At 43.2% G+C, this 22,424-nt stretch overlaps 1 protein-coding gene across 2 annotated transcripts in view; it reads left to right on the top strand.

Annotated features, from left to right (window-relative positions):
* The window catches only part of ptgis (prostaglandin I2 (prostacyclin) synthase), a 161,285-nt gene that overhangs the window by 75,473 nt on the left and 63,388 nt on the right, over positions 1 to 22,424 (top strand). For both annotated transcript variants that reach the window (XM_068048271.1, XM_068048270.1), the window contains exon 2: positions 13,971 to 14,094. In XM_068048271.1, coding sequence (XP_067904372.1) covers positions 14,065 to 14,094 — 30 coding nt within the window. In that variant the 5' untranslated portion in view covers positions 13,971 to 14,064. The remainder of the gene's footprint in view (positions 1 to 13,970; positions 14,095 to 22,424) is intronic.

The following is a 22,424-nucleotide window of genomic DNA, read 5'->3' as shown; positions in this document are numbered from 1 at the left end:
GTGGAGCCAGGAAAAAAATCAAAAAGTGACATCAGAGTGACGTCACATTCAACAGTAAGAGCAGAGAAACAGAGCCGCTGTGGTGAGTATACAGGTAAGCTTTTAATTTAAATTGAAATCAAATGAAGAGTAAGACTTGATCGATTTATTAGTATATAAAGTAAAAACTAAAACGGATTAAAGAACTAAAGACCAGTCGGAAATTTAAAAAACAAATTAAAATCTAATTAAATAAAATGGAGATGCAGGACCAGGCGATGTGTTGTACCTGATATGGGAGCTGGTGGACCCCATTGTGGTTCCTAGTGAATACATCTGTAGCAAGTGTTGGTTGCTCGAAGAACTCCGGCTCAGAGTTGATGAGCTAGAGTCTGAGCTTCGGCCACTGCAACACATCAAGGAGGGGGAGAGTTACCTGGATGCTATGTTTCAGGAGACAGTCACACCCCTTAGATTAACTACCTTGAATTCGGCCAGTGGTCAGGGACAGTTAATAATGGAAGAGATCAGTGCTGTAGTGAGAAATGATATAGGCACTGGAGATCAAGACGAAGAATCAGTCTGGGTAGAAATAAGAAATAGCAAGGGAAAGAATACCCTGGTGGGAGTAATTTATAGGTCCCCAAACAGTAGTTCCGCAGTGGGGCACAGTATAAACCAGGAAATACTGGGGGTTTGTAATCAAGGTACAGCAATAATCATGGGTGATTTTAATATGCATAATATGCAATATGGTATTGTGTAATGAGGTGGGATTAATTAATGATCTCATAGTTAAGGACCCTCTAGGGAAGAGTGATCATAGCATGCTAGAATTTAAAATTCAGTTTGAGGGCGAGAAACTGGAGTCCCACACTAGCGTTCTGGAGTTAAACAAAGGTAATTACATAGGCATGAGGACAGATTTGGCCCTAGTGGACTGGGCAGGAAGACTAAAAGGTAGGACAGTCGATGAGCAGTGGCAGATGTTTAAGGAGATATTCAATTCCTCCCAATTAAAATATATTCCAGAGAGGAAGAAAGATTGTAAGAGGGGGGGGAAAACATCCATGGCTAAGCAAGGAAGTTAAGGATAATATAAAGACAAAAACTACGGCATACCATATTGCAAAAGCCAGTGGTAGGCTGGAAGATTGGGAAACTTTTAAAGATCAACAAAGGGTTACTAAAAAAGTAATAAAAAGAGCAAAGGTAAATTATGAGAGAAAACTAGTGCAAAATATAAAAACGGATAGCAAAAGCTTCTATAAATATATAAAAGGGAAGAGAGTAGCTAAAGTGAATGTTGGTCCTTTGGAGGATGAGACAGGGGAGTTAATGATAAGGAACACAGAAATGGTGGACACACTGAATCAGTATTTTGCCTCAGTTTTCACAGTGGAGAACACTAGTACCATCACAATAGTAACAGGAAATACAGAGGTTATAGAAAGGGAGGAACTTAGAAAAATCATCATCACTATGGAAAAAGTACTGAGCAAATTATTGAGATTGAAAGCAGACAAATCCCTAGGGCCTGATGGTCTACATCCTAGGGTTTTAAAGGAAGTGGCAGTGGAGATAGTGGATCCATTGGTTATAATATTCCAAAATTCCCTGGATGCGGGAAGGTTCCAGTGGATTGGAAAAAACCTTATTCAAAAAGGGAGGGAGGCAAAAATTAGGAAACTATAGACCAGTTAGTTTAACATCTGTCTTTGGGAAATTGTAAGAATCCATTATTAAGGAAGTAATAACGGGACAGTTAGAAAGTCAAAATGCAATCCATCAGAGTCAGCATGGTTTTATAAAGGGGAAATCATGTTTGACTAATTTGCTAGAGTTCTTCGAAGCTGTAACAAGCAAACTGAATAATGGGGATCCTGTCCATGTAGTATATCTGGACTTCCAGAAGGCATTTGATAAAGTGCCACACAAAATGTTAATACACAAGGTAAGATCACATGGGGTTAGGGGCAATTTATTAGCTCGGATAGAGGATTGGCTAACCAACAGAAAACAGAGAGTCGGGATAAATGGGTATTTTTCTGGCTGGCAAGATGTAACTAGTGGGGTGCCACAGGGTTCGGTCCTCGGGCCCCAACTATTTACAATCTGTATTAATGACTTGGATGCAGGGATAGAAGGTACTATAGCCAAATTTGCAGATGACACTAAAATAGGTGGGATAGTAAATTGCAATAAAGAAATAAGAAATCTACAAATGGATATGGATAAGTCAGGTGAATGGGCCAAAATTTGGCAGATGGAGTTTAACGTGGATAAATGTGAGGTTATCCATTTTGGTCAGAAGACTAGAAAGGCAAATTATTATCTAAATGGAGAGAAACTTCAGAATGCTTCGGTGCAGAGGGATCTGGGTGTCCTCGTGCATGATTCGCTGAAAACTAGTATGCAGGTACAGCAGGTAATAGGAAGGCAAATGGAATTTTGGCATTTATTGCGAAAGGAATAGAGTATAAAAGTAGGGAAGTGCTGCAACTGTACAAGGAATTAGTGAGACCACACCTGGGGTATTGCATGCAGTTTTTGTCCCCTTACCTGAGGAGGGATGTAGTTACACTGGCGGCAGTTCAGAGGAGGTTCACTAGATTGATTCCAAAGATGGGGGGTTTGTCTTAGGAAGAGAGATTGAGCAGTTTAGGCCTTTACTCTCTAGAGTTTATAAGAATGAGCGGAGATTTAATTGAGGTATATAAGATGATTAAGGAGATGACAAAGTAGGCGTAGAGAGGGTGTTTCCTCTGGTGGGGAAATCTAGAACGAGAGGTCACAGTTTTAGGATAAGGGGTAGCAGATTTAAAATAGAGAAGAGGAGAAATTACTTCTCTCAAAGGCTCGTGAGTCTGTGGAATTCACTATCCCAGAGTGTGGTGGATGCTGGGACATTGAGTAAATTTAATGAAGAGATAGACAGATTTTTAATTAGTAGAGCGTTGAAGGGTTATGGAGAACGGGCAGGGAAGTGGAGTTGAGGCTGAGATGAGATCAGCCATGATCGTATTGAATGGCGGAGCAGGCTCGAGGGGTTGAATTGCCTACTCCAGCTCCTGGTTCTTATGTTCTTTATGTTCGTATTGCCCATCCCTATTTGCCCTTGGGAAGGCAGTGGTGAGCTGCCTTCTTGAACTGCTGCTATCTTTGTGGTGTAGGTATACCAACAGTGCTGTTAGGAAGGGAGTTCTAGGATTTTGACCCAGCAGCAGGGAAGGAACAGCAATATAGTTCCAAGTCAGGATGGTGTGTGGCTTGGAGGGGAACTTGCAGATGGTGGTGTTCCCATGCATCTGCTGCCCTTGTCCTTCCAGGTGGTAGAGGTCACTGGTTTGGAAAGTGCTGTTGAAGGATTCTTGGTGAGTTGCTGCAGTGCATCTTGTAGATGATGCACATGGCTGCCACTATGTGCCAGAGGTGAATGGAGTGAATGTTGAAGGGGGTAGAGGGGGTGCCAATCAAGCTGCTTTGTCCTAGGTGGTTTTGACCTTCTTAAGTGTTGTTGGAGCTGCACTTATCCAGGAAAGTGGAGAGTATTCCATCACACTCCTGACTTGGGCCTTGTAGATGGGGAACAGGCATTGAGGAGACAGAAGGTGAGTTACTCGCCACAGAATTCCCAGCCTCTCACCTGCTGTTGCAGCCACAGTATTTATGTGGTTGGTCCAGTTCAGTTTCTGGTGAATGATAACCCCCGCCTCCCCCCCATCAGTGATGGTAATGTCATTGAACATCAAAGGGAGATGGTTAGATTCTCTCTTGTTTGAGATGGTCATTGCCTGGCTCTTGTGTGGTGTGACTGTTACTTGCCACTTATCAGCCCAAGCCTGAATGTTATTCAGGTCTTGCTGCAGCTGGACAAGGTCTGCTTCAGTATCTGAAGAGTCACGACTGGTGCTGAAAATTGTGCAATCATCAGCGAGCATCCGCACTTCCGACCTTATGTTGGAGGGAAGGTCATTGATGAAGCAGCTGAAGATGGTTGCGCCTAGGAGACTACCCTGAGGAACTCCTGCAGTGATGTCCTGGGACTGAGATGATTGACCTGCAACAACCACAACCATCATCCTTTATGCTCAGTATGACTCCAATCAGCAGAGAGTTTTCCCCCCATTCCCATTGACTCCAGTTTTGCTTGGGCTCCTTGATGCCATATTTGGTCAAATGATGCCCTGATGTCAAGGACAGTCACTCTCACCTCACCTCTGGAGTTCCAGGTCTTTTGTCCATGTTTGGACCAAGGCTGTTATGAGGTCAGGAACTGAGTTGCCCTGGCGGAACCCAAATGAGTGTCAGTGAGCACATTGTTGCTAAGCAAGTGCCACTTGTTAGCGTTGTCAATGACCCCTTCCATCACTTTACTGATGATTGACAGTAGACTGATGGAGCGGCAATTGGTTGGGTTGGGTTGGATTTGTCCTGCTTTTTTTGTACAGGACATACCAGGGCAATTTTCCACATTGCCAGATAGATGCCAGTGTTGTAGCTGGAACAGCTTGGCTCAGACTGCAGCTAGTTTTGGAGCAGATGTCTTCAGTACTATTGTCAGGGCCCATAGCCTTTGCGGTATCCAGTGCCTTCAGCCATTTCTTGATATCATGTGGAGTGAATCGGGTTTGGCTGAAGACTGGCATCTGTGATGCTGGGGACTTCAGGAGGAGGCCGAGATGGATCATCCACTCGACACTTCTGGCTGAAGATTGATGCAAATGCTTCAGCCTTCTATTTTGCACTGATGTGCTGAGCTTCCCCATTGTTGAGGATGGGGATATTTGTGGAGTCACCTCTTCCTGTTAGTTGTTTAATTGTCCACCACCATTCACAGCTGGATGTGGCAGGATTGCAGAACTTACATTTATATAGCATCTTAAACAATATTAGGAACCCCATTAAAATGTTAAGTTTTGCTCAACGAGATGTAATTAGGTGTTTAACAGTGATTTGAGTAATAACTATTGCTGGATGCCAATCTGGCCCTGAAACAATAATTTTATATTTGTGAATAGTTGATAAACGTCTCCATTATGATTAAATACTAGAATTTTTAAAACTAAATCTTTAAATAATTTTTTAAAAAATTATAATTTGTTCATGATATTTCAGCTTCTACTTTAACCCCATGTGTATTTCCCAATTTGGAAAAAGTGATTTGAATCTAGTGCTTTTCATTTCCTGGCTGTCTGAGAATTCTTTGTTGTATTTTGGCCATGAAATGCACATTGGAACAATGAAAGGCATCTTGAATATGCTAGTCAGGGGCCTGAGGCCTGTTTTAAGATCCCATTGTCAAATTTGCCAGAACTAAATGCAGCACGTGTCGCATGTGCTCCGCTCAGTCTTTTGCATCTAAAGGAGTGTTTCTTCTTGCTCCACTGTAACACTGAGAGGCACTGCCTCCTTGGGCATGCCCCCACCCTCTTCCACACCCATCACCGCCCCGCCTCCCTGCCTTCCTGTTCACCTCCTTTCCCCACCGGACTTACTTGTGTCCCAGCTCAGTGTCTGAGCCAGACAATTTTGGAAAGGTCTCAACTGGTGTGCTGGACACCCCGTTAAAGCTCACAGTTCACTGTTATTGTAAAGATTAGGCCCGAGGCCGGATTTTGATCAAGTCTCAGGCCTCCATCTTTGAGTATGCATTTTAGATGTGCTGCTTGCTTTCATGTAAAAAAAATTGCTATTGTATTCAGGAAAGAAATAGACCAGTTTTCATTCACAGTTAATATTTTAAACCTACAAATATAGATCTGCCTACCTCAGTCAGAAAGGAGTTCCTGGCTGTATCCTGTGCATTTCTTTCCATTACATTTCCATTTGAGTCAACTGGAATTCTGCTGAATGGAAATATCCTGCAGCCTTATCAACACAATTGAAAAGACAAATTGGAACAAACTGAAATTGTTTCAAAAAATAACAGGAAAATGTTACAAAATGATTGGTTCCTGTAATTTTGGAATGTATTCCACTCATTCACATTTGCAACTCTGAACATATAACTCTATGTTCTATCAGTTTGAAATCAGACATGGTTGCTCTGCTTGCTCCATGCTTTTAATTGTTTGAGAACCAAACTACCTTTATTATAAAGTTTATTGACATTTGAATTTATAGAACACAAGTTATGCAGGAACCACTGATCGACTTTTCCTTACTCCCTATCTAATCAGTACCCAGCACATTTCCAATATGGCTTGTTTGGTGTGTGGGGAATTTAAGACCTAATCTTGTACCCTACAATGTGATATAAAAACAGAAAATGCTATAAATGCACAGTAGATTGATTTAGCATCTATAAAGAGATACGAGAGATTGATGTTTCAGCTGTAGACCTTGGAATAGATGAAGAGTCTGCACCTAACATATTAATATGTCTTTTCACATTCCAAATACTAATGCATTTGTTGTATATTTCCACATTTTCCATTTTAATTCCAGGTTTCCAGTATTTATATTTTTCTTATACTTACTGTAAGATTTCATAGCTTTTGTCATCATCTGAAGTCTGAAATTGGATTACTGATGTATATTTCAGCCTGAGGTATCTTTTATTTTTCATAGAGGAAACACCAGTAAAACCCTCATCTCTTGCTATGTAATATTGGGATCGGGAACATATTTCGTTGTAGCTATACACTGACTGATGATGTGTGTGTGTGTCCCCGCACTTGCCATTTAAATAGAACGATAAATACTTGATGACCTTATAATTTTACCCTTGTTGTTTATATTATGATTCTGTTGTATCCTTGAACCATACATCCCACTCCCACTTGTCACCTTCTCTGTGCAGGCTAGAAATTACTGTTGGTGATATTAGCACATGGTTCATATTAAATTTCTCTGTTTGCTTTCTTAATACCTTTATTCCCCCCAGTGTCATATTCTGTAGTTTTACACATCATCTCTCAGTATCAAAGCAGTGCTAGAATTTGTGACTATTTGAACACTCTTTCCAGTAGATACTTGTGCATTCAACTGAATTTTCAAATATTGAAAAATACATTCAGGTAGCTGCATAAACTGCACACTTACTTGCCTCTCTGAAACATGGCCATGAAAATTGAGATTAAGGAATAAAGAGTAACGAATTTCGGAATAAATACAGGGCCAAACAAAACAAGACTCCTTCACATTTTCGTAATTGGACACAGGTGGGCACATTTACCAAAATGTTTATAGTGTAAAACTCACTGTTATTGTACAAATAGTATGCTTGTGTTAAATTCCTGAAGCTTCCTGGCTAGCATGATGGGGTTGTGGCCCTAATCACCAAATTACATCTTGGACTCTCCTGCTACACTCCTGGCACCTACCCCCTCCTTCAAGCACCTCACGTTTTTCTACCCCAGTCATCTCTCCTTTAAAATCCTCTTCCAAAGCCTCGCCCCCCCAGTTTCTCACTGAGATATCCTTCTTTATTTCCTCCCTCAGCTTTTGCATTGAGTGGCTCCTCACCTTTGGTGATTTCAGTCTCCATCTCAATTTATCTTGCTGCGTCTCCAACATCGTAGCAATGCTAGGTACCAGGAACTAACTGGCAGGAAGTCCATTGGAGGATGTATTTTCTTAATTTTTATCTTCTAAAGATATACGCTGCCATAATTGAGCAAGCTGTATTATACATTGCTAGGCCTAAGCACTGAGAAGTAGGGAAATCAAAAAAAAGGTGGAGATGCAGCTGAACATGTCCCTGCGTAACTCTCAGTGTCACTGACTCCAGTTCAACTGAAAAATTTGCAAGGTGGCAAGTAGGAAATCCCTGCTCCCTTCTATTTTTGTCTTTCTCCTTACTGGTTTTCATTGTTTCATTGTAGAATGGGGCAATGGATGGTTGACTTGGGGTACTGTGAGTGTCAGTTGTAGGTGTTTTTGGTGTTCAGAAGTATTCACTTTTTTCTATATGTTCTTGAAATGATAGCCATAGACTTACAAATTTAGCAAATTGCAGCTTAATTTCATTTTTCAGTTTATTTTTCATAGGTTCCTGACATGTTACAAAGGTACTTGACGCTTGCTATTTATGCTGCCAATTCATTAGGGATTGACACGGGTGTACTGTTCTGTATCCATTCATATATTATATATTCCATAACATTTTAAATTGGTCTCACATCAGATTTTGTTTATATTTTTCACTTACAACACAAATTTATCAGTCTGCTTGAAGCAGTTTTATTTAAAGTAGTCATTAATGTAGGAGCTGCCACCTCAACCTTAGGCTAAAAGAAATCTTGGAAGGTTTGTAGTGCAGTTTATTTCAACTTAATGACAATATTGTGTGTCTTCAACAATTTGTAATTACTTAGACACAATTGTGCTATTAAAAGTTATCATGGTTAAACCCATTAACAACCACTGAGATTAGCTGATAGAATAAACTGCAGAAGGTTTGGGATTGGCAGGAACAGGATGGGAAATGGACCCACTCTATTTTAACTCCCCACCCACTGCTTTCCGGCTGATTTGGGAGAGTTAAAATTCACCCTTAAGACTCCGGTTCAGTCTTGAGGCTTTTCTTTGTACTGTCTCCAACTGCTTGAATGTCTCCCTTGTGCCTCAGTTATTATAACTGGGCACATTACTCAATGTGTGGTTTGATCAGTGTGACACACAGGGCTGCATTTTACCTTAGGTGGACAGGAATTCGCTACTGAGGTAAAAGTTGGTGGTGAACCCACTTCCGCCCGGCCCAAAGATCCATCCCACATTTTACGGGTCCCCAGGCTTTAATTGTCCCGAAGCAGGACTTCCACCTGCTTCAGGGAGGAGGTCCCGCCTCAGTGAGCTGCCGGCCAATCAGCGGGCTGGCAGCTCTTAATCCCAGCAGCGCCACTGGGAGCGGTGGCCTATGCTGGGACTGCAGCCCAGCCGACCAGATGGAGCCAGGTGATGAGGTAAGTTGGGCTTGCCTCACCAGGGAGATTGGTCCTTCCCTGGTGAGGCTGGAGTGGGCGTTGGGGGGGAGAGGGCGTCTTGGGTTCCAGGGGTGGGTTGCGAGGTGGGGGCAGCCCTCTATCGGGAACCCTGTGCCCGACTGCCATGGCCCCCCCTCCCTGGCACATGGAAAGGCCGGCAGCTATCACTGGGTGGCCTTTCATATCCCCAGCATGCCCGCTTGCAATGGGTAAAATACCCGTGGAGGTGGGCGAGGGCCCTTAAGTGGCCATTAAGTGGCCATTTAAGGGCCTTGATTGACCTTGGGCGGGCGGCCCGTTTTCCCCCCGCCCCACCCGACCGCCGTAAAGTCAACCAGAAGCGGAAGCGGGGCGGGTAGGCCTCCCGCTCAATTTTACGCCGCCCCCATGCCACCATCTGACCCACTAATGCGGCGTAAAATTCAGCCCACAGTGTAACCATGGACTGGATTTTAAGGAGCCCTTGATGTCTGGATCCGTGGTGGTGGGGGAAGTGGGGGAGGGCCTGAAGATGGCCCCAGATGAGGCTCACAATGGACCTCGATGCCAGTAGGGCCTGTTCCGATATTACCAGCGGTGGCGAGGCCTTGTGACAGCCCACCCCCCCCGCCGCGCTCAGCAACGGGACTGCAATTTAATTAGTTAAATAAATTAAAATACCTGAATTAATCCCATCGCCTCCAGATGTCCCGCCACAATCTTCAATTCTACCTTTGATCTCGACATTTCATACATACTATCACTAAATCATAATACATTAAAAGACACCAAATGTGACATTGAATGTATCAACATGGAGCCAAGAATTACACTTACTCTATCTCAATCTCTCCAAATCATTCTGTTACCTTGGTTCTGTGGTCCAATTAAGCTCTTAAATCACTTAGTTATCAGAAACACAGTGACCAGACAAATTCCTCCCAAGACCCTCAAGACGTGGATGAATGACTGTCACACATTCTTTCTGTTCCTCATCCTTGCCCTAAGCCTGCTTCACAAAGCATCCCTGTTCAGCAAAGCTGAAAGCTGTTTTAACTTATCATGCTCTGAGCCCACAAACAGCCCAAGACATTGAGGTACACAGATAGTGTGAATCCACAGTCCCACAACTTGTATTCTACAGTTTTGGCTATGTAGGTGAATGTTCAGTTGGCTTTGTGAATCATTACTTTGTTTTGAATGAACCTATTGAATTCTGAGTCTTTTAAGACTTCTAGGTCTCCTCGAACTTCATGAATAGTTACTTTAGCACTGTTGTTGAAGTATGTGTGTTGCCAATTGTATTACCTGTCATGAAGGTGCTTTCATTATTAATATTTTTTTGAGGACTTTTGTTTAAAGATTGTGAAAATTGGTTCATTTGAAAGACTGAGGAGATGTCTGGATTTGCTTTTTTTTAAAGGTTACTGGAAGGACGCTTTGGATTTAAAAACAAACACTAAGAGGGACCTGAAATCAAAGTATTGAATTGGGGGAAGGCCGATTTTAATATGATAAAACAGGATCTGGCCAAAGTAGACTGGGAGCAGCTACTTGTAGGAAAGTCTACATCAGACCAGTGGGAGTCATTCAAAAAGGAAATAGTGAGAGTTCAGGGCCAACATGTTCCCGTAAAGGTGAAGGGTAAGACCAACAAGTCCAGGGAACTCTGGATGTCAAGGGATATAGAGGATTGGATAAGGAAAGAAAGGAGGCTTATGGCAGATTCAGAGCACTGAAAACAGCGGAGGCCCTAGAGAAGTACAGAAAGTGGAGAGGGGTACTTAAAAAAGTAATTAGGAGAGCGAAGAGGGGACATGAAAAAACACTGTCGGGCAAGATAAAGGAAAATTCCACGGCATTTTATAAGTATATTAAGGGCAAGAGGATAACCAGGGAAAGAGTAGGGCCCATTAGGGACAAAAGTAGCAATCTGTGAGTGGAGGCAGAGGACATAGGTGAGGTTTTAAATGATTACTTTTCATCTGTGTTCGCTGTGGAGAAGGACGATGTTGGTGTAGAGATCAGGGAGGAGGATTGTGATATACTTGAACAAATTAGCATTGAAAGGGAGGAAGTATTAACTGTTTTAGTGGGCTTAAAAGTGGATAAATTTCCAGGCCCAGATGAGATGTATCCCAGGCTGTTATGTGAGGCAAGGAAGGAGATTGCAGGGGCTCTGACACAAATTTTCAAATCCTCTCTGGCCACCGGAGAGATGCCAGAGGACTGGAGGACTGTGAATGTGGTACCATTATTCAAGAAGGGTAGCAAGGATAAACCAGGTAATTACAGGCCAGTGAGTCTAACATCAATGGTAGGGAAACTATTGGAAAAAGTTCTGAGGGACAGGATTAACCTCCACTTGGAGAGGCAGGGATTAATCAAGGATAGTCAGCATGGCGTTGTCAGGGGGAGATCATGTCTAACAAACTTGATTGAAATTTTCGAGGAGGTGACTAGATGTGTAGATGAGGGTAAAGCAGCTGATGTAGTCTACATGGACTTCAGTAAGGCTTTTGATACGGTCCCTCATGGGAGATTGGTTGGGATCCAGGGCAAATTTGGCAAATTGGATCCAAAATTGGCTTAGTGGCAGGAGGCAGAGGGTGATGGTCGAGGGTTGTTTTTGCGAGTGGAAGCCTGTGATCAGTGGTGTACCGCAGGGATCGGTGCTGGGACCCTTGCTGTTTGTAGTGTACATTAATGATTTAGACGTGAATATAGAAGGTATGATCAGTAAGTTTGCAGATGACGTGAAAATTGGTGGTGTTGTAAATAATGAGGAGGAAAGCCTTAGATTCCAGGACGATATAGATGGGCTGGTAAGATGGGCAGAGCAGTGGCAAATGGAATTTAATCTGAGAAGTGTGAGGTGATGCATTTTGGGAGGACTAGCAAGGCAATGGAATATACAATGGATGGTAGGACCCTAGGAAGTACAGAGGGTCAGAGGGACCTTGGCGTACTTGTCCATAGATCACTGAAGGCAGCAGCACATGTTGATAAGGTGGTTAGGAAGACATATGGGATACGTGCCTTTATTAGCTGAAGCATAGAATATAAGAGGAGGGAGGTTATGATGGAGCTGTATAAAACGCTAGTTAGGCCACAGCTGAAGTACTGTGTACAGTTCTGGTCACCACACTATAGGAAGGATATGATTGCACTGGAGAGCTTGCAGAGGAGATTCACCAGGTTGTTGCCTGGGCTGGAGCATTTCAGCTATGAAGAGAGACTGGATAGGCTGGGTTGTTTTCCTTAGAACAGAGAAGGCTGAGGGGGGACCTGATTGAGGTATATGAAATTATGAGGGGCATTGATAGGTTAGATAGGAAGAATCTTTTTGTCTTAGCGGAAGGGTCAATATCCAGGGGGCATAGATTTAAGGTAAGGGGCGAGAGGTTTAGTGGGGATTTGAGGAAAACAATTTTCACCCAGAGGGTAGTTGGAATCTGCCTGAAGGGGTGGTAGAGGCAGGAACCCTCACAACATTTAGGAAGTATTTATATGAGCACTTGAAACGCCATAGCATACAAGGGTACGGGCCAAGTGCTGGAAAATGGAATTAGAATAGATAGGTGCTTGATGGCTGGCACGGACACGATGGGCCTAAGGGCCTGTTTCTGTGCTGTATAACTCTATGACTTACTGGAAGAGACAATGAAGTGCGAAATAAATGTGAGTCTTGCTGGCTATTGAAGTTGTTTACAGAGAAGTCACATGTCTAGGTTTATGGTTGTCAGGAGTTTTGGCTTTCTGATTTGGGCTTGGACTTTTTGAATGCTCAGCTGGTGTGTAGCCTGCTAAGAGAGAAGCCACCCAACTCATCCTTTGCCACTTGTGTGTTGAAAACTCTTCTGAGAATCCAGTGTGATAGCTGAAACCGCTCATGCAGTAATTCTCCTAACAATCCTGCAAGACAACTTCTCGATGCCTCCTGAACAGAACTGCTGCAGAAGGTTCCCAGTGACAGCCATCAATGTGTACGTAGAGGCCAGACCAAAGGCCATCTAGAACATTCCATAAAAATAGTCATTTGGTTGTACAGAACTTGAGAATTGCTGAAAATAGAGACATGTTGTCGAAAGCTTTTCGTCTTGCACTCATCAGGACAATACGCAGGAATAACCAATGTAAGGGAAAACAACAACTTATCCTGCATGAGAAGAGAGTGCTGATTGGTTGGCAAGTGAAATCAGGTTGGTAGAGGCATTGCCATGGAGAATGCACTAGGTTACGGTGACTGACAGTTAACTCCCAAGCTTTGTTTGAAATTTAAACCAAGCGAAATCTGATTGGTCAAGGCATTGCCCTGAGGAATGAACCAGCGAATGGCTGTCACTTATTTTGTTCAGCTGAAACAGGTACAATGTGTGTACATGTTCTTTCTGTCTGCAAAGTACAGGGTCCTGTGTATTAATATATGTAGCTTGCAGCACACGCAAATGCGCCACACTGCGAGCCCTACAGCCAATTGTAAATTGGTTGTCAGTGTAATTCTTAGCACACTGCGGATTATTTAGTAAATATTGTCCAATTGCATAATCACATCTAATGTTGGACACTGTGTTTTGAGATTTGCAAGCACAGGCTTGTTGGGTACAGCCTGTACCTTGCCCATTGTAACAGCAGAAGGGACATGTTGTTTGATATGATCCACCAGTCTTTGGGACGTACGGCCTATATACAACAAACAACAACATGTCCCACACTGACCCGAATGTAATTCCTAATGATATTTCTACCTCTAAGCCAATCTCATAGATGCCCAAGATTAACTCAGAATTCCCACAACTTTGAGCTTAACTAATAGTGTTCCATATGAAACTTTGCCATCTGAAATTCTAGGTTGGTTGGACTTAGCACAATCCACTTGGGGTGCCACATTCTTCAAAGAACACAAAGTGGTTATCAGGCAGAATCTTCACTTCTGAATACTGGACTCCTCTGTGTGTTTTAATGCAGGTTTTAATCCATTTATGTTAGTGTTTTGCTTAAGGCATACATGTTTTCTTATCGATATTAGGAACAGTAGCATTAATAGTGAAGTTAGAATTAATATTTTAATTATTCTTTTAGGTTATCAAATGAACCACCTCTAGACAAAGGCTTCATCCCGTGGCTGGGACATGCCTTCGAGTTTGGGAAGGACAGTGCCAAATTTTTATTGAAAATGAAGAAAAAACATGGAGATATCTTCACAGTAAGAACTCTTTAGCTTTGATACTGAACTATATTTGCAAACTTTCAAATATACTTGTTCCTATTTAATGTTGCTTTTGGAGCAGCTTCTCAGCTAATTTTATTTGTATTGTTATTGCGATACCAAGAGCACGGCAGACTTCTCATTCAGTCAGCCTTGGTTATTACACAGCCTAAACTCTTCCACACTCCTAACTAAAGAACAGGACAGTGTTCTGTGTGTTGTAGTAAAAAAGATGAAATCTAGTATTAAATTGTAAAAAATGCAGTAACCTATACCCTTCCCATGTGAAGAGATTTATCATTACTATTATCAGTTGGTCTGTTCATGATATAGTGAATCCAATTTGAAAATGCATGAAAGGAAAAATGATGCATTAAAGTGTAATATCCTGCCTAGCAAGGCAGATAAATTGGAAAATCATTTTTGCTATCATAGTCACTGAAGCAATTGCTGCAATGTTAAAGTTCAATCTTGTAGAAATTCTTCAAGACAGTTGTACACAGGGAATTCCAGCAGGATGCTAACTTCCACTGCCATCTGGTGTTATTAAAAGTTAATTCAGGAAGTAGTGAGAATGGAGAAAAGATGGAGGGAATGATCGACAAGATGATCTGAAAAAAAATGTAGATTCAAAAAAAGTTAAAATATTTTACAGAATTGTGATATTTGGGGTGAGGTGTTTACTTCAGCTACTTTTTCATTGTTACTGACTTGCAAGATTAAGTTTTACAATAATTGTTTTTATCATTTATGTTAAGAAGGTTAACAACAGTGTTTAAATAACATTCACTGGAAAGTCTCAAAAGTACTGCTTATTTCTGCATGAAGACTATATCATTGCTCTAACAACGCCTCTCACTGTTGCACTTAGTGCATACTGTGACTGCATTTGATGTCAGATCACCAGCTTTTTGCAGCAGAAGACTGTCCTTCTATTTTTCTGCTTTCTTGACTGGCCTCTCACTTTTCAGTTATTTTGTTGCTTTCCTGCCTGTATTGGATGGGAGCACTGGGCGCCTGTTGATGTACCATACATGTTTTCCAGAAGGCATTTGAAAAGATGCCACATAAAAGGTTATTGCACAAAGTAGGAGCTCATGGTGTAGGGGGTAATATATTAGCATGGATACAAGATTGGCTGGCTGGCAGAAAACAGAGATTATGCATAAATGGGTCCTTTTCTGATTGGCAGGATGTGACGAGTGGAGTCCCGCAGGGGTCTGTGCTGGGGCCTCAACTTTTTACAATTTATATCAATGACTTAGATGAGGGGAGTGATGGCATGCGAGCTAAATTTGCAGATGACGCAAAGATAGGTAGGAAAGTATGTTGCGAAGAGGACATAAGGAGGTTGCAGACCAATAAAGATAGGTTGAATGAGTGGGCAACAATCTGGCAGATGGGGTATAATGTGGGAAAATGTGAAGTTATTCACTTTGGCAGGAAGAATAATAAAGCAGAGTATTACTTAAATGGAGAATGACTGCAGAAATCCAAGGTGCAGAGGGATCTAGGCGTTCTAGGGCATGTGTCACAAAAGGTTAGTATGCAGGTACAGCATGTAATAAAGAAAGTTAATGGAATGCTTTCCTTTATTATGAGAGTAATTGAAAATAAAAGTAAGCATGTTATGCTTCAGTTATACAGGGCATTGGTGAGGCCACATCTCGAATTCTGTGTGTAGTTCTGGTCTCCTTATTTAAGGAAGGATGGAAATGTTTTGGAAGCGGTTCAGAGGAGGTTTACTAGATTGATAACTGGAATGAGCAGATTGTCTTTTGAGGAAAGGTTAGACAGACTGGGCTTGTTTTCACTGGAGTTCAGAAGAGTGAGGGGAGACTTGATTGAAGTTAATAAGATCCTGAACGGTCTTGACAAAATGAATGTGGAAAGGATGTTTCCTCTTATGGTGATTCCAGAACTAGGGGGTCCTGTTTTAAAATTAGGGTTATCCTTTTAGGAAAGAGATGAAGCGGGTTGTGTGACTTTGGAACTTTGGGCCTCAGAAGGTGGTGGAGGCAAGGTGATTGAATATTTTTGAGGCGGAAGTAGATAGATTCTTGTTAGGCAAGGGAATCAAAGGTTATCGGGGGTAAATGGGAATGTGGAATTTGAGACACAAACAGATCAACCATGATCTTATTGAATGGCGGAGCAGGCTAGAGGGTCCGGACGGCCTATTTCTGCTCCTAATTCATATGTTTGTATGTTCGTTGATTTAGGCAGACCAGGTTCCCATCAAACTTTCAACTGCCAATCACCAGTTTTTCAAGCAAGAAATAAGTGATCGGCTGTTGAAAATCTCCCACCATAATTGATAAAGAATGTGAGTGGGCCTTCAAGTTTTTTTTATTCCTTTATGGAATGTGAGTATCGCTGGCTAGGACTGCTTTTAATGCCCATCCTTAATTGCCCTTGAGAAGGTGGTGGTGAGCTGCCTTCTTGAACCGCTGCAGTCCACATGGGGTAGGTACACCCACAGTGCTGTTAGGAAGGGAGTTCCATGATTTTGACCGAGCAACAGTGAAAGAATGGCGATATAGTTCCAAGTCAGGTTGGTGTGTGGCTTGGAGGAGAACTTGCAGGTGGTGGTGTTCCCATGCAATTGCTGCCCTTGTCCTTCTAGGTGGTCGAGGTCACGGGTTTGGAAGGTGCTGTCTAAGGAGCCTTGGTGTATTGCTGCAGTGCATCTTGTAGATGGTACACACCGCTGCCACAGTGCGTCGGTGGTTGAGGGAATGAATGTTTGTAGATGGTGTGCCAATCAAGTGGGTTGCTTTGTCCTGGACAGTGTCGCGCTTCTTGAGTGTTGTTGGAGCTGCACGAATCCAGGCAAGTGGACAGTATTCCATCGCACTCTCGACTTGTGCCTTGTAGATGGTGGCCAGGCATTGGGGAGACAGAAGATGAGTTACTCTCCGCAGTATTCCTAGCCTCTGACCTGCTCTTGTAGCTGTGGTATTTATATGGCTACTCCAGTTCAGTTTCTGGTCAATGGTGACCCCCAGGATGTTGAAAATGGTGGATTCAACGATTGTAATGCCATTGAATGTCAAGGGGAGATGGTTAGATTCTCTCTTGTTGGAGATGGTTATTGCCTGGCACTTGTGTGGTGCGAATGTTACTTGCCACTTATCAGCATAAGCCTGGATATTGTCGAGGACTTGCTGCATTTCCACACGGACTGCTTCAGTATCTGAGGAGTCGCGAATGGTGCTGAACATTATGCAATCATCAGGGAACATCCCCACTTCTGACCTTATGATGAAGGAAGGTCATTGATGAGGCAACTAAAGATGGTTGGGCCGAGGACACTACCCTGACGAACTCCTGCAGTGATGTCCTGGGCCTGAGATGATTGACCTCCAACAACCAGAACCATCTTCCTTTGCGCTAGATACGACTCCAACCAGCGGAGAGTTTTCCCCCTGATACACATTGACCCCATTTTTGCTAGGGCTCCTTGATGCCATACTCGGTTAAATACCACCTTGATGTCAATGGCAGTCACTCTCACCTCACCTCTTGAGTTCAGCTTTTTTGTCCATGTTTGAACCAAGGCTGTAATGAGGTCAGGAGCTGAGTGGCCCTGGCGGAACCCAAAGTGAGTGTCACTGAGCAGGTTATTGCTAAGCAGGTGCTGCTTGATAGCACTGTCGACGACACCTTCCATCACTTTACTGATGATTGAGAGTCGACTGCTGGGGTGGTAATTGTCCAGGTTGGACTTGTCCTGTTTTTTGTTTACCAGGACACACCTGGGCAATTTTTCACATTGACAGGTTAATGCAGTGTTGTAGCAGTACTGGAACAGCTTGGCTAGGGGTGCGGCAAATTCTGGAGCGCAGGTCTTCAGTACTATTGCCGGAATATTGTCAGGGCCCATAGCCTTTGCAGTATCCAGTGCCTTTAGTGGTTTTTTGATATGACCCGGAGTGAATCGAATTGGCTGAAGACAGGCATCTGTGATGCTGGGGACTTCAGGAGGGGGCTGAGATGGATCATCAACACGGCAATTCTGGCTGAAGATTGTTGCAAATGCTTCAACCTTATCTTTTGTACTGTGCTGGGCTCCCCTATCATTGAGGATGGGGATATTTGTGGAGCCACCTTCTCCAGTTAGTTGTTTAATTGTCCACCACCATTCACGACTGGATGTTGCAGGACTGCAGAGCTTGGATCTGATCAGTTGGTTATGGGATCGCTTAGCTCTGTCTATTGCATGCTGCTTACACAATTTGCATGCAAGTAGTCCTGGGTTGTAGCTTCACCAGGTTGGCATCTCATTTTGAGGTATGCCTGGTGCTGCTCCTGGCATGCCCTCATGCACTCTTCATTGAACCAGGGTTGGTCTCCCAGCTTGATGGTAAGGGTAGAGTGGGGGATATGCGGGCCATGAGGTTACAGATTGTGGTTGAGTACAATTCTGCTGCTGCTGAGGGCCCACAGTGCCTCATGGATGCCCAGTTTTATGTTGATAGATCTGTTCGAAATCTATCCCATTTAGCACGGTGGTAGTGCCACACAACACGATGGGCAGTATCCTCAATGTGAAGATGGGACTTCGTCTCCACAAGGACTGTACAGAGGTCACTCCTACCAATACTGTCAAGGACAGATGCATCTGTGGCAGGCAGATTGTTGAGGACGACGACAAGTATGTTTCTCCCTCTTGTTGGTTCCCTCACCGCCTGCCGCACACCCAGTCTAGCAGCTATGTCCTTTAGGACTCAGCCAGCTCGGTCAGTAGTGGTGCTACTGAGCCACTCCTGGTGATGGACATTGAAGTCCCCCAACCAGAGTACATTCTGCACTCTTGCCACCCTCAGTGCTTCCTCCAAGTGCTGTTCAACATGGAGGAATACTGATTCATCAGCTGAGCGAGGGCAGTAGGTGGTAATCAGCAGGAGGTTTCCTTGCCCATGTTTGACCTGATGCCATGAGACTTCATGGGCCCTGGAGTCGATGTTGAGGACTCCCAGGGCAACTCACTCCCGACTGTATACCTTCTGGGTCTGTCCTGCTGGTGGGACAGGACATACCCGGGGATAGTGTTAGCGGTGTCTGGGATATAGTCATACTCACGGAATAATACCTTACAATGTCAGGCTGTTGCTTGACTAGTGTGTGACAGCTCTCCCAACTTTGGCAGAAGCTCCCAGATGTTAGTAAGGGTCGACTGGGCTGGGTTTGCCGTTGTCGGCACCTACGTCGATGCCGGGTGGTCTGTTCAATTTCATTCCTTATTGACTTCGTAGCAGTTTGATACAACTGAGTGGCTTTCAAGGCCATTTAAGAGTCAACCACATTGCTGTGGGGCTGGAGTCACATGTAGGCCAGACCAGGTAGGGACAGCAGATTTCCTTCCCGAAAGGGCATTAGTGAACCAGATGGGTTTTTACAACAATCGACAATGTTATAATTTGATTAGGCTAGCTTTTTAAATTCTAGATTTATGAATTGAATTCAAATTCCATCTTGTGCTATGGTGGAATTTGAACCCATGTCCCCAGAGCAATACCCTGGGTCTCTGGGTTACTAGTCCAGTGACAACACCACTACACCACTGCCTCCCCTCAGTAGGTTCTTGCTCGAGCAGCCCAATTTTCTCTTTCTCACTCAGGGTGAGTGAATCATCAAAGCTCCATCCTCAAGCTCACTACAAATCTCCAAGGGGTGAATCTACCTATGCTACCTGTATCATGGCAGTGTTAAAAGGTACTAGTTTGTTCAGTACCAATGGCATTGCTACCGCGCTCTATTTTCAAAAAAGCAGAAAAGGACCATAAGTTACAATGCTGCCTGCTAAGCGTTCCTTCAAACAGTTCTTGCATTGTAATATATATATATATATATATATATAAAACATTATGGCAGCAATCTGACCATCCACTAACAAAGCAAAGATTGCTCCTAGGCCTCTGACATGAGAGCTTTGCTGCAAATTTCCCTGTAACTGCTCCGTAGCGGAGTGCAGTGCCGTTAAATAGTTTTTCAAACTGCTGCACATGTTGCTGGTGGAATCCTCCACCTGAGACACCATCTACAACACACTGATAATGACCTCCAAGACATGATGCTCTGCCAGTATTGTTCTTTTAAATGCAGGGCCTATGAACTTCATATTCTCAAGTTGTTTAACTGAGGCAATGCCTCCTGAGCATTTGGCTAGCAATGTCACTTCCTTATATGCCAATATGAGCTGCTACAATGTCTCATCCTGTGCACTCTCTTCATCCTGACTCTCTAACTCCCGCAGGATGTATGTCCCTGGAATGGTACTTGATAAGGATAGAGCGACTGATGGTGCATGCTGTGCAGTGCTTGTATCACCAGATGCTAATAGGCCTGTTATTGGTCTGCCAGAACATCTAGGAAAGGAAAAGAGAAGGAATTAGAGTGCTTTCTTGAGGTACAGAACTCTTATTCCACTTTCTTTAGAAGAAATGACATGAGGGTTTCATAATATAGTTAACTCACAATTAATGAAGATATAATAGTAAGAAAAGTAAGTTGTCATGATGGTCAGAATTTTGATATACAGTGACACCCAAATGTCGGCATGCAGCAAGCAATTACATACCATGCATAGCTTTTCGTAGGGTCATAACATGGACATTCATGAACAAAGAAATAATCCCAGCCAGAAGACGGGGATATAAAATGCACTGTGCTACACTCTGGACACTCAGTTTTAACACAATATGAGGACAGGTATTACTTTGAAGTAGCAAGCATGCTTAGTACAGCATTTACTTATAAGTTGTAGCTGATTACTCCTATTTTGCCTGACCTGGTGATGTCATTAAGCTTTTTTGTGCATTGAGTGGCAGTGTGTCGGGTGATTGCATTTACTATTTTATGAGGTCTGCAAGAGTAGGATTCATGGCAGGTTGGGTGACTCAATTAGGTGGGAGGTGATATTTCGATCTCCGGATGGCAGGGTCAAATGTGGAGATTAAGTCAACGGCGTGTTTGTGGTGGGTTGGGCCTCATGCCGTCCTGTGGTGGGTTCCAACTTTTAATACATTTGCATGCCATGAATACTCATTACTTTATAATTACATAAGAACATAAGAATTAGGAGCAAGAGTAGGCCATTCAGCCCCTTCGAGCCTGCTCCGCCATTTAATAAGATCACAGCTGATCTGATTGTAGCCTTGATTCCAGTTTCCCATCTACCCCCGATACCTTTTGACTCCCTTGTTCATCAAGAATTTATCTACCTCTGCCTTAAAAATATTCAATGATCCTGCCTCCACCACTTTCTGGGGAAGAGAATTCCAAAGACTCTCAACCCTCTGAGAGAAAAAATTTCACCTCATCTCCATCTTAAATGGGTGACCCCTTATTTTTAAACTGTGTCCCATAGTTCTCTCCCACAAGGGGAAGCATCCTTTCAGCATCCACCCTGTCAAGTCCCCTCAGGATCTTATATGTTTCAAAAAGATCACCTCTCATTCTTCTAAACCCCAATGGATGCAGACCCAACATGTCTAACCTTTATTCATAAGATAACCCCACCCATTCCAGGTATCAGTCGAGTGAACCTTCTCTGAACTGCCTCTAATGCATTTATTTCCTTTCTTAAATAAGGAGACCAAAAATGTGCACAGTACTCCAGATGTAGTCTCGCCAATACCCTATACAACTTGTTATGGTCAAGTGAGGAGGGGTTGAAGGGCTTCCCTCTTTTTCCTCTCCTCGCTAGACCACAACAGGTTTAATTCTTTCTTCAAGTGGATGTACTGGCCAATTCAGTAGGTGTTTGATTACTTACTTGCTATGATCATAACAAGAACCAATCGGACAGGTTTTCTTGAGTTAACAAGGAAAGAGGTTAACTTTATTGTACCTGCACCGAACTAATAAAACTCTCTCACGCACACACTAGAGGTTTACACATACACAAATAGGTTACAGAGTGGGCAAATGTAGATTGGTTGAGTTAGAGTCCATATAAAAGGTATACAGTCTGTGGAGTTTGGTGATTTAGCTGACATCTAGCTGAATTCAATGGTCCTGAGGCTTTTCATTTGAAGAGGTAGATGACTGGTTTGGTGAGTCTCTTGGCAATAGTGATGCAGATGATTTCCTTGAACGGTGTTTCTGATTGTAGCCGGAGTATGCAAAGGTGGTCAGTCAAATAGGATTTGAAAGCTTTTAAGCTGGAATAGAGAGAGAGAGAGGGACCTCCACTTAGGGTCTGCTCATGTCAGAGTCCAGTTGCTTCTCCTCTGCTGCAGAGAAAACACCAGGTTAAAACCACAGATGGGGAGGGGCTTGTCACATGACAATCACTCAGTCACTCAAACATAACAGACGGC

This window comes from Heterodontus francisci, chromosome 16, assembly GCF_036365525.1.
Source record: "Heterodontus francisci isolate sHetFra1 chromosome 16, sHetFra1.hap1, whole genome shotgun sequence".
NCBI classification, from domain to species: domain Eukaryota; kingdom Metazoa; phylum Chordata; class Chondrichthyes; order Heterodontiformes; family Heterodontidae; genus Heterodontus; species Heterodontus francisci.
The sequence above is the reverse complement of the archived record's forward strand: the minus strand, read 5'-3'. Positions and strand labels throughout refer to the sequence as shown.